Source organism: Babylonia areolata, chromosome 1 (assembly GCF_041734735.1).
Source record: "Babylonia areolata isolate BAREFJ2019XMU chromosome 1, ASM4173473v1, whole genome shotgun sequence".
NCBI lineage: Eukaryota > Metazoa > Mollusca > Gastropoda > Neogastropoda > Buccinidae > Babylonia > Babylonia areolata.
The window spans coordinates 68,906,155-68,919,217 of NC_134876.1; the positions used below are offsets into that span (position 1 = coordinate 68,906,155).

General features: G+C 40.1%; 1 protein-coding gene and 1 long non-coding RNA gene across 3 annotated transcripts in view; one reads left to right on the top strand and one right to left on the bottom strand.

The window, feature by feature from the left end:
* Positions 1–150: 150 nt before the first annotated feature.
* Positions 151–12,585, bottom strand: LOC143286407 (alpha-L-fucosidase-like). Its single transcript, XM_076593969.1, has 8 exons — positions 12,087–12,585; positions 8,344–8,450; positions 7,606–7,736; positions 6,679–6,812; positions 6,215–6,312; positions 3,758–3,890; positions 2,917–3,087; positions 151–2,319 (listed from the first exon to the last, which is right to left on the bottom strand). The coding sequence occupies exons 1-8, from the start codon at positions 12,455–12,457 to the stop codon at positions 2,058–2,060; spliced, it is 1,407 nt and encodes a 468-aa protein (XP_076450084.1). The 5' UTR covers positions 12,458–12,585; the 3' UTR covers positions 151–2,057.
* Positions 5,684–13,063, top strand: part of LOC143286417 (uncharacterized) — a 15,124-nt gene continuing 7,744 nt past the window's right edge. For both annotated transcript variants that reach the window (XR_013055818.1, XR_013055819.1), the window contains exon 1: positions 5,684–5,857. This is a non-coding gene — a long non-coding RNA (uncharacterized LOC143286417). The remainder of the gene's footprint in view (positions 5,858–13,063) is intronic.

Here is a 13,063-nt window from a genome sequence, read left to right on the forward strand (position 1 = left end):
TATGCTGACCTGGGAGATCAGGAAAATAATATTTCCACCCTTATTCCATCAGGCACCAATAACTGGGTCAAACCTGGGGCTATTATAATGAAAGTCCAATGTTCTAACACTTTGGATATTGTGCCTGTCATAACTTTTAACTATAACATATGGTTAATGAAAAATGGGTTTTATCTGGCAGAGCACAAGTTTTTGAAACCAGCTCAGTTTCTGGTATAAAACTTTAGAATTTACAAGTTATATTGTACTGAAATATTCCATCGGATCACAAACAACTGAACAGCTGCATGCCAGTCAGAATCAGAATCAGATTAACTTTATTATCTCAGTAAGAGAAATTATGCATCATGAAGTTTGTGATACATACATTTTACTAGTAGAACAGTTAAATTTGGCAAACTGTGTATAAAACAAAGTCACAAACAACAGACAGACATTAGAAAAAAACCCACAAGCGTCACACAGCAGCTGCCCCTCATGAAACACCAGATGACACTTTTGGTTTAAACATATGCAGTAGTTTACTTCAAACATACATACCACAATACAAATACAGCTGTGAATTTGACAGGCCAACAAAACACTGTTGCCAAACTGTTGTCTTGCTGGCTTCATTTGAACTATCAATTAGACTTTAAGGAATAGGAGACTTTATGGAATATGATATGCATCCATTGTAGAACTTTTTTTTAAATTAAAAATAATAATAATAATAATAAAAAACAAAAAACAACAACCCTGTCTTGCTGGCTTCTTTTGAACTATAAATTAGACTTTAAAGGAATATGAGACTTTATGGAATATGATATGCATCCACTGCAGAACTTTATGCAAAAAGACAAACAAACAAAAAAACAACAAAAACTGTCTTGCTGGCTTCTTTTGAACTATAAATTAGACTTTAAAGGAATATGAGACTTCATGAAATATGATATGCATCCACTGCAGAATTAAAAAAAAAAAAAAAAAAAAAAAAAAATATATATATATATATATATATATACACTTGGATTTGGAAGCTCCTCTTTGCTCAGAATATATCCATTACATTCCCATTCTTTTCTGACGGATACTAAAAAGCTCAACTTTCCTCTTTCTTGTGTATGAGTGAGTGTATGTGGTGTGTGTGCATACATGCATGAATGCGTGCATGTGTACTGTATTGCCTGTTTAGTCAAGTGTGTAATTTGTTTTCTCCTCCATAGCAACATCGTCATCGTACCATCCTTCGCCTTTATCATCAATGATAAACAAAATGTCCTTAAGTCTGTGGCCTTTCATGCGCTGCTCTAATTGTGTCATCATTTTCTATCCCTCTCCACTTCTGTGCTTGGGGTGAGGCCTGACAAGGTATTCAATGTCAGCTGATCCACGGAGGGACTGTCACTAGGGGGAAGGCACTCACTCACTCTGGCTCTGCGACTGAGTTATTATTGTCGTCAGAAGGTGGCATAGGAGGTGGTGTCCTAAGTATGTTAAATCACAACAGGAACTACTGAGCATCACTTAAGTGACTCAGCAGCAGTGCAGGGTCTCCTCTGCTGTGTGGCCTCCTGGTGACCTAATATTGACAGTTCTCTGTGGACTGCCAATGGTGAGACCACTACAGATGAACCCAGGTGTGGGGGTGTATGAGGGACTGGGAATGAATGGTGTGGGAGTAATGTCATTGAAATGGTTCAGATGATGCCAAAAAACAAACACACACACAAAAAGTCAGAAATCCTGAAACCTTATCATATATCAACAAAAATGACATTTCTATGGCATTCAATCTTTGAGCATTATAAATCTCAAATCTTTATTACATATACAAATGAAATGACAGGTTTGTGAGCAAATGAGATTCATGTGGAATTTCTTCAGTCAAAAACGTTTCTCAAACATTATACAAACCTTGGGTTGGCTCTCAAGGCATGACTAGCGCATTCAGTTCATGTGTAGGTCAGGCATCTGCTCCTTTATAAAAAAAAAAAAGCAGATGTGGTGTATATAGATCAGTCAGCATGCTCTGTCACCTCCCTGAAACTAAAACCGAATAGTTCAAACTGTGTGCATCAAAAGGCATTGAAAAGGTAGTCCAGTCTGAAGACCCAGGCCCACTGACAAGGCATCTGGCTGAAGGTGATGACAGGAAGGTGGATCCGCAATCCCCCCACCTCCTCCTTGCTCCAGGCAACAGGCTCAGTGTAACCCAGCAAAGTGACCCTGGTCTGCCAGGTGGGCTGGGGACAGTCTAGCCTGATGTGAGCACTCCTGGGCCACTTCAGCATGATGGCATACACACTGACTCCTGAGGACGTCTTCTTTGAGGTGTACCTGAAATGGAAGGGAGAGAAACTCCTTCTGGTATAAAGCAAAATGTGCTTTACTCATCACTTCAGTGTTTTATGATCATGCCAAACAAAACTGACTGACAATGATATAAGGGGGTGAAGGGGGAGTCAGGGGTGGGGGTGGGGGGTGAGCAGGGAAATGAAAATCATAATTATCATCTTTATGGTACTTCTCTTCAGTGTCAGTTTAATCATGGGCAAGCCCATTAGAAATGAAAAACTCATCTTACCAAATGGAATCTGATAGCATCACTGTTGTCCATTAAAACACAAGGAGAAGAGAATGTGGAGAGGAAAACATGCTGGGAATGTGTTTGTTTTGAAAGAGTCAAGTATACTGCCATGTAGCTTTCAATACACATAAGCAGTTCAGTTATGCATAGCAAACACAAAGTATTTTATTAACATATGATTAACTGGCTGCTGATATAATATGTTTTCGGTTGTGCTTAACAGTTGCAATTTGACTCTGATAAATATTTTTTTCAAAAGGTTTACAATGTGACACAAAAATCAATACTGAAGATAGAAGAACAAGATAAGATTACACTTTGCATAAAATAGCAACAAAAACACTCACCATACATGTGACTCTGAGCTGTCGTTCTGAAAGAGCCAGGGTCGTGTAGCGTATATGGCCTCCCCATTTACTGCCAGCCATTGCCCCATCTGTCTCAGACGTTCCTCAAAGATCGGAGCAATGGTTCCACATTTAGTGGGTCCCACATTCAACAGCAGGTTGCCTCCACAGCTGAGGGTTAAAGGGTTATTCCATTAGGTACTGGATATGTAGTATCCCTTATCTACTGCAGATATATTTATTCATTATAGGATGATATCAAACATGATTTATTTATAACAATGACAAGATAACAATGATCAAAATGATAATGACATGATGAATAGGATGAAGAAAAACAAGACTGTATGTGAAATGATAATGATGATGAAGAAAAACATTACTTCTCTTCTGCACTAAACTCAACAGGCACAAGGTAAACAGCTAGAGTAAAAGAAAGAGGACAAGGGTGAGGATGATTATGAACAGTGAGGGGTGCAGGAATTAGGAAGATGGGAATAAATGTAATGCAAAGCAAAACACAGATTGTTTATGAACTGTTAAATACACCTTTAATCAACAAGTCCAGAAATGAAATGGATATGTGGCTGACTGATTCAAATGAAATGGAGATGTGGACTTGCAAGCACAATGGACATAAATGCAGGTGTATAAATTTGTGTCATGTGTACATGTACTCACCTGGATCAGAATGTGTGTTTGGGCGAGCATATTAAAACATACATGAGTGCATGCATGTGTATATACATGAATATACATGATCACATGAACACACATTTTGAATGTGTGTCTTTCCATGCTCACATCTACAATGCACATACTTTTCACAAGCCAAACACACCTGACGACTTGCACCAAAGTAGTGATAAGTTGTGTGATGTCGTGGACATCATTCAGAGAAGCATTTCTGCGATAGCACCAGCCTGCCTTGTATACTGTGGTGGAGTCCTCAAACTTTCTCTTCTGCAGAGTTTCTGGACAAAGTTCATTCTCTCAGTTACCATTTACCATTTTTCTCATTTGGACAATTCCTCAGTATTCTTTCACCATTGTTAGACATTTTGGCAAGTAAAAACTTTGGCAGTTTGGACATGAAACATTGACCAGATTATACAAAGATGTTTTCTGAAACAAAGAAAGACTGTTAAATGCTTTGCAGCATGTTTACTCCAAACTCTACTACTATCACTGTGACATATTAAACATCACATTAATAAAACATTACTGTGATCCAAGCTGGAGTTTCTTTCAAACCACATAAAAATGTAGCTGCCTAGATAAATAATCATAAGAACCTTGCTTTTTTTCTCTCTCTTTTTCTTTTTTTAAATTTTATTTTATTTTATTTTTTTACTTTGTCATTACCTGAAAAAAAACACTACATCCAACAACATGTCTGCTTGATGACTGCAATTTGTATGCTACCCTATCTTTGTAATTTCTGCAAGCCAATTAAAACCAAAATAGTCTGTGCCCTTTCTCTCTACATACTGACAGGTGCCACTCTCATCAGCTGATGATGAGTGAATTCTTTTTGTACCAGTTCAATTATCACTCATGTCATTACACAATCCATGGTACGTTTGGCTTTCCAGAGCAATATCCCAGTCATTACACCAAGGGTGCACATGTGCCCTGAAATATTTGGTTATTTGGTCTTGGTGATGGTATCATATTCAAACCATAAGAGGCGTTTCCAGATTTATGACATTCAGTGAAGTAAATAAAGACTGGTATTAAAGCATAGATACATGTTGCACAGGAAGAGGAAGGAAAAAGGGTGTGAGTACCAATGGCTTAGCTGCTGTGTGTGTGTGTGTGTGTGTGTGTGTGTGTGTGTGTGTGTGAATGTTGCTGTCATGAGGGGGAAATAGCAGGGCACAGAACTGACCAGCATAGCTAGTATGCTGCATCACCCTTCCCAGATGGCTGTTTAAATCTTGGTCTGATAAACACACTGCTGGCCCATCTGGAATGACACACTACTGTCTGTAAAACAGCTTTGAATGTACAGGAATGTGGCAAATGAACCAATTTATTCAAAACATTCTTGCAATACTAAATGCTGATATAGTATTGCAGACGCTATAACACATTAAAAAATACAGAGGTTACAGTGGCTTATTTTCTGCTAACTACTGAGCTATGGGTAACACCATGCATGGCTCACAAGACTTCAACTGACAGTAAGCGGGGATGAGAGATGGGGAAAGGAGGTGGAGATTGGTCACTGCAGCACTAGCATTTTTGCAGTCCTGCAGATGTCCTCTGTTCATTTCTTACCAACGCATGCTTTCTGTTTCAGTGAGGCTGGGGTTGGGGAGAGTGGTCTACATGCAACTGCTATTTCTGTCACTATAAAATACTTATTTACATCACCAAGTCTCTCATCAGAGTCTAGAGTTTCATCGAGTCTCTCATCAACGTCCATATAGTTTCACTCTCTCTCATCACTGTTGTTTTTCACTGAGTATTTCATCAGTGTGCATGGCACATCCAGAAAGATCTAGAAAGTGTTCGGAATTTTGGCATCCATTTGTTTTGGTGTATGTGAGTCTGTCTGTGATGTCCGGCATGTTGTGTGTTGTGTGCTGTCATTCTGACAGGTTGGTGCAGGCTCTGAAGTCTGCAAAGGAAGTTGTTCAAACTTCAAGACTACAATTTTGACCTTGAGTACAAGCCAGGAAAGGAAATGGCCCTGACAGACACTCTGTCAAGGCAACAAAGCAAGTAAAACGACTTAACAATCAGCCTGGATGTCAAATTCCATACTCTCAGATTCACCAAAGAATGCATTGGTGAGTGATTTCTGTGGGTGTAGCGTATATGGATTTGTCCGTTGCAGTGACGCCTCCTTGAGCTACTGAAACTGAAACTGTGCTACATGTATCACCACCAAAGGCTTGTGGTCAGTGATGACATGGAAAGGTCTCCCATACAGGTAGGTGTGAAAATGCTGTACACCAAAGATGATTGCAAGGACTTGATGCAGGTGTATCTTGCTTTTACATTGGAAAGAGACTTTGAGCCACCATTCCTTTTGTATGTATACAAATGCATATGGTACAGATATGCACATTAAAGATCCTGTAATCCATGGCAGCTTTCACTTTCAGTAGATTATGGAAATATGAACATAACCAGCAGTGCACAGCTCTGAAAATGGTCACTCATTTATGTGAAAGAGCATTTGAACAATGGAGTTGCAGTCCACAAATGCAGAAAGAAAGTAGGGGCAAAGATTTTCTTTTTTAATTAAAAAAAAAAAAAAGATACAGAGAGAAGCAGATATACTTACTTGGGTTGAAGTGGTCTCTGCATGTCAAATAGCCACCATGTTTACACACAGTATCCCTTCCCCAACGGTCATTGACAACAACTGTGTCTTTTACTGGGCTGTACACAAAGAAAACATGCATGTTATATATGTTGGAGAATAAAATCATACCTCGCACTGGGCTGTTAACAGATTTAAAATATATTTTGGAAACACAAATAAATGAAAAGTAACTTACAAAGAAACACAAAGAAACAATAAATGAACACATCCACTAAAACAAAATTCCATCATAATCCTTTTCTTGTGTGGATTCTTATATGACACTGTTCTGACACTATTCTTCTGTTAATTGTTAATGTTAAACTCATTTAGAATACAATTTAAAACATGGAAACTTTTGTTATTTGTTAAATATTAAACACATTTAAAATATACTTAAAAACATACCTTAAAAAAAGAGAAGAATTAAGACAATCACAAACCTGTCATTGTAAAGCCAGGCTAAGAAATGGGTAGCATTCCAGTATGTTGATTTGGCCTCCCATTGTCCATCAGACCAGATGATGTCTGGTTTGTACTTATTCACAAGCTCAAACAACTCTGGCATAGTCTTTCCCTGTGGCAGTAAAACTGTGTGTAAAAATTGAAAAAAAAAAAAGCAAAAAAAAAAAAAGCAAAAAAAGCAACCAACCAACCCACAAGAATGCAAACTCAGAACGTAATTAGTGTAATGCATGAATTAAGAAGGCTAAACTAATTCGTATATAGGTTACCACATAAAACTGGTGTCAGTCACTTTAGTGAGTTTAGTAAATTAAGAAAATTAAGAATAGTTTATAAAGTAAAATGATAAGCAGATGTACCATATACAATCAACGATGCAAGTTTGAAAATACTCTTGAGCCTGAAAAATAAGCAGTTTAAATACATACCATTTTTACAGAATGAAACACGGTTTTGACTTTGAATTACAGAACCTTAGCTTTTTAAGGTTCTCATTTAAAAGAAATAGTTTTAAAACTTCATGCATCATTATGATCTGATGAAAAAGCAAATAATTCTGTTGCAATAGTGATTTTGTGATGAAGGTGGCGTTGGGTTCAGAAGTTAGTTGTTGTTTTTTAAGGTTCTTATTTTCAAAAATAGTTTGAAAACTTGATGCATCATTATCCCCTGATTGAAAAGCATACATATCTCTGTAGCAATGATGATTTTCCGGTGAAGGTGGTGTTGGGTTCAGAAACTTAGTTTGTTCCATTTTTTTAAGGTTCTTATTTTCCAAAAATAGTTTGAAAATGTCATGTATCATTATCTCCTGATTAAAAAGCAAGTATTTATGAAGCAATGGTGAATTTGTGGTAATGGTGGTGTTGGAACCTTCTCATCTCACAGTCACAGAGAAAACTTACAGCCACAAAGGAATTGGTGGTGAAGTTATTTGCTTTGTCCTGCAAGTAAAGTGGATTGAAGAACTCAAACAGGGAGTGGTATGTGCCAAACTTCAAGGTTGTCTCATTCCGAATCGCACTGGAAAGCTCACCTGATAGTGACAAACACAAAATAATAATCAGAGAGAGAACACAGATATTTTTATTTTCAAAAATTGTTTTTCAAGATGAGATCACTTTTTTAAGTGAAAAATGCAATTCTTTTCAAGACAAGGACATCTTTTGGGTGAAAAATACAATCGCTAGTACAGACACAATGACTATGGACAAAATCTATAGAATACAGCAGTTAAATGGTGGTTGTTTTTTTTTCAGGATTATCATACAATGTCTAGACAATCAGATACAAGTATTCAATATATGTGGATATTCTACAATGAGCACAGGGACAAATTAAAAAGACTAGAAATGTTGAAAAAGACAAGCAGGAGGAATCATTGTAATGGGGCTTGAAGAGTGTGTGGTGGGAGTGGCAGGGGGGGTGGGGTGGGATGTAGGGGTCAGAACTGGAGCTTAAGTACATATTTCTGAAATAAATTTTTAAAGGTCAAGGTGAACACATATCCAACAGATCTTGCAAATATGGAGCGAAAAATGCTGGAACCAGTGACATGCATCACAGTCACTGTCAGCATAAAAGTGATGATGTTTTGCTGGGTATTGAAGGTCTAGTAATATTTGTTGGCTACAAAAACATACCCACTAGATCTCTTTTTGGTCCAACATCCATGGAGTTCCAGTTCCAAGAGTACTTGGATGGCCACAAACAGTATCCTTCATGGTGTTTAGTTGTCAGAACAACATATCTGCAGATCAGAAACAAAGTCTCTTGATTACAAGAATCAAACTGACATGGTAATTTGAGCTCTGTGTGTGAACATGTGGGTTGTGAGAACGCATGTGTGTATATAAATAAATAAATAAATATGCGTGCATGCGCATGCACGTGCGCGTGTGTGTTAATGCATGTCTATGTATGCTTTTATGTATTTCAGATCAAATTTCAGATGGAGAAAACTGACAGTCTATGCTACCTAGGAATATAGTTCAACAGGATGCTGACCTTAGAAAACTCACTGAAAGCATTATTCTAAAATGCAGAGAGGATATTTCAATCTTAAAGACAATGTCAGCAAAAGGCATTGAACACTGCCACCTCTTCCAGCTATATATATATATCAATCACTCATTCGGTGTGATCAGCTACTGACTAAGGCAAAAAACACTGTCTCACAGCAACACCCTAAAGTTAGAAAGAATTCAAAATGAAGCTACGAGGCTGATCCTTGGAACAATGAAAGACACCCCCATGGAGACCATGCGATACCGGCTTGACCTTCCTTCAATGCAGGCTAGAAACAAGTTATAACAGGTTATGGCCTATTCCAGAGCATTAGGAAACCCTCAAAACACACTGCATAATGCATTTAAGGAACCAAAAGGCAGCCATCTAAGATACGGGTCATGGATGGGACAAGCAGAGGATACAATCCAGCTGGAAAGCCAGCTACAAGACCTGAAAGAAACAAGAGTGGGAGGTGAACCCTGAAACCTCAAATAACTTTTCAACACAATCATTTTACCCACTTTGGGAAGGCATTGTCAGGAATGGCCAGAGGGCAAAACTGATGTGGATGTGAAACTACTCATGGAAGAAAACAGTAAAAAAAAAATTTTTAATAACAAAAAAAGAGGATATCGTCATATCCACAGATGGCTCAGTCACGAAAGATCAATCAGGTCGGGGATTCACTGAAAAAAAAAAAGTTAGGGAAAAGAATGCCTCATACAAAATCACAAGCTCCAGCCTGACAGTGGATGTTAAAGCTGTTCAAGTACTGAATAAGAGCATTTGGTTTCACAGCTGGTTAGACAGTATTTTAAGTGCTGGTGTTTTAACCATTACAATATCAAAACAGCAACTTTTGGTCCTAATTTGCCAGCATTATTATTCTGTTTCCAAATGTAAAATCAGTACATTGTTGATGAATCTGTGAATGTGTACTGCATGCTTGAAATGGAGTGAAACTAATGCAAAATAATCGAGAATGGGTGTCAGCAGTCCACGACACCCTCCACTTTAATCCTATTATGCTATCACCAGATCCACTGGGTTAGCCAACTAGGATGAAAAGACATTTGGACATTTCAATGGGCATATGAATGGCTACCACGACAAGTCTGCTTATTATGGTATTCATTTACCACTAGATCAATTGGTTAGGTTTCATAATCATCATCATCCAGTTGACGGCCACAATTGTCATGTCGATTCCTCCGCCGTGACTAGAGGGTTGCGTGGAGATAGAGATGCTGGTGTATAGAAAAGATAAAGAGCTAGATAGATGAGAAAAAAAGTTCATTATGTATAGAAAAGATAAAGAACTAGACAGATGAGAAAAAAAGTTAACATTACACCTACTCTATGTGGGTTTTATCAGCAGGCTACTACTTTTGCTCTTCACCAACTCAGGGGCTAGCTGATCCCAGTCCTCCAGAAGTCAAAAAATCAAAATGTTCCAAAGAGTTGGGGGTATTTGGGAGAGGGATGCCTAACCCTACCTACTCTATCTAACTACTACTTTTGCGGTTTTCAGTTTTCTTGGGGCACTCTTGACTTGAAGGCGTTAAGGGTGTCGGCTGCCATTGCTGTTTTGGGCAGTGCATTCCAGTCAGCGATGGTTCTAGGCAGAAAGGAGGATCCTCTGTATTGGGTCCTACACTGGATGTGGCTCAACTGCTGTAGGTGTCCTCTTCTTGGTCTGGCAGGGGCAGGGACCAGCTTGCTTCTATTCACAATTGCCTCATTGTTGAAGATTTTACGCAGCATAGCTAGTCGAGCGACCTTTCTGTGGTGCTGGAGGGAGGGCCACTGGAGTCTGTCAATGATGGCAGAAATGTTAGATGTGTTGTGGTACCTGCTGGTCACAAACTGGACTGCTCTCCTCTAGACTGCCTCAATCTTGTCAATATTCTGTTGGCTATGTGGTTCCCATACTGAGCAGGTGTACTCAAGTATGGGCCGCATGCAGGTCTTGTAAGCAGTCTCCTTCAGATGGATGGTGCTCACTTTCAAATTGCGTTGCAAGAAGCCCAGGGTCTTGTTGGCTTTGGCGCAGATGTTGTTGATATGTAGGTCCAAGCTGAGGTCTTGGCAGATGGTGACACCAAGGTACATGGCAGAGGTGACGGTTGCCAAAGTGTGACCATGGAGCTGAAATTGATTCTTGGTGATGGTTCTCTTGCGGGTAACAGGGCGGGTGGTACACTTTCCTGGGTGGAAGGCCATGTCCCAGCTCTGCTCCCACTGTTCAAGACCGTGGAGATCTTCTTGGAGCTGGCGTTGGTCATGGTCACTAGCAGAGAGGCAATAAACAGCAGTATCATCAGCAAAGAGACGTGTCAAGTAGGTGAGCTGCTCTGGGAGATCACTGATATATACTAGAAACAGCGCTGGGCCTAAAACCGACCCTTGCGGGACTCCTGATCTCACCTTGGCATGTTCTGAGGAGGCTCCATTGACTACAACTGCTTGTTGTCGCTCATGCATGAAAGCCCTGATCCATTTGTTGATCTTGCCTTGTACTCCATAGTGGTGGAGTTTATGGAGGAGGAGACTGGTTAACATGGTTAACATGGTCGAACACCTTGGCAAAATCCATTAAGATCACTTCGGTTTGGTTTCCCTGTTCCATGGCAGTGAATAGCTCTTCAGTAAAGTCCAGCAACTGAGTCTCGCAAGATCCTGCTTTGCGAAAACCATGCTGTTCAGGACATAGGATTTTATTGCTCCCAAAGTGGTTCATGAGGCTGCTGACGATGACATGTTCAAGAATTTTACAAGGGATGCTCATCAGAGATACTGGCCTGTAGTGGTACATTGCCTGTGTCAAGAGATGACTGGTAGATGATGGTTAAGACTAGTGCAATGTCCGGAGCGAGCTCTCTCAGCACTTGTGGATTGATGTTGTCAGGCCTGGCTGCCTTGTATGGGTTTAACCCAAGCAGTATCCTTCTTCTGTGATGTGAAGATCTGTCACAGTAGAGGTGAGAGTAACATCAGACATGTGGCACTTGGTTCCAAACTCTTCATCACTGTAGTCTCTACTGTCACTGAAGGCAGATTGGAACTGGTCGTTCAGGGCTTGTGCTTGTGCTTTTGGGTCTGTAACGAGCTGTCCATTGACCTTCAGTGGGGATTGGTGGAACGCTGGTGCTTGATGAAGGTCCAGAATCGCTTGAGAGAGTGGGGTCCTTCTGCTGACTCAGGGTCCTCAGTGATGGCCTTGCTGATGTACCCCCAGTACGATCGACAGTACGATCTGATGGGGTATTACATTATTACTATATTAGTCTTACTTTGACTGTATATATTTGTTTCAATAAAACAAAACAAAATTAATGTCAATGCGAATTTACACACTTATCGATATACTGCTCACCGTGCACCGGATGCTTTGAATATCTGTGCCCATTCACGTGGGTTGAAAAACTCTGCTGTAAACTGAGGTGCAAAATCAGCATAAGTGAAATCGGGGGGATAATTTTGTTTCATGAAAGCCGTAATGGCATCCCGTGGATTTGGACCTTTCCACCACTCCCAGAACCAAGCTCCTACATAGCTTGGAACAGAAAATACCCCCCAGTGCAGGAATATTCCGAATTTGGCGTCGTCATACCACTGTGGTAACGGTCTTTTATCCAGCGATTCCCAGTCCGGAGTGTAGTGACCCGCTGCAGGTGCCGTGACACTTCCGCATTGGAGAAAAACAATAAAAGCAACTACAGCCGCTGACAATGCTAAATTCGCCATTGCATTTGTCCGACGGTTACGTACGATAACCAGTCAATCATTGATCACACAGAGAACAGCTCAGTCTGATATCACCACAAACTACCAGTTCTAACCGATTCCATCTGCACATCGACTCAAACGGAGGGTTTCAGTTACCTCCCTTGACAAAAACTAGTTCTGGAGCTTGATTGAACTTAAAGTGTATGTAACGGGTCGAAATAATCCCTTTCAGCGAAACAAAAATAAGAGCAAAATAACAACAAACGTGTAAGAAGAATAACGACACTTTGATAAGCAAATAAGTGAACTAAGACGGAGTAATGATTTCCAGAGATCAAGGGCACCTTCCAAATGGATATGAGCGTCTACAGAGGCCTGAAAAGTGGGTGGGTGGCCCCAGCCCTCTTGTCCAGTCCCCTTAGTTAGGCACTGTGATGGAGTCTCGCGTCGGACCGACGGATGAGTAGGCAGGCAGGCTTATCTGTCGGTGTGTGTCCTCATATGGGAGAAGAGGCTGATTTTGGATGCGCAGCACTTCCCACAGATGTTGCAAGGGAAAACGTCTCAGAAGTTGAGCCCTGCTTCCTTCGCTCACGCTTCTCCTTAATGGCCAGCGTTCTCTTG

What these genes read in the sequence shown, in the direction of transcription:
- LOC143286407 (XM_076593969.1), bottom strand. Translation starts at nt 12,457, where the DNA reads ATGGCGAATTTAGCATTGTCAGCGGCTGTAGTTGCTTTTATTGTTTTT. An exon ending in ACCAAAAAGAGATCTAGTGG is followed by an intron (nt 7,737 to 8,343) that starts GTATGTTTTTGT and finishes TGTCACTATCAG; the next exon opens with GTGAGCTTTCCAGTGCGATT. An exon ending in ACTTTGGTGCAAGTCGTCAG is followed by an intron (nt 3,088 to 3,757) that starts GTGTGTTTGGCT and finishes TTTAACCCTCAG; the next exon opens with CTGTGGAGGCAACCTGCTGT.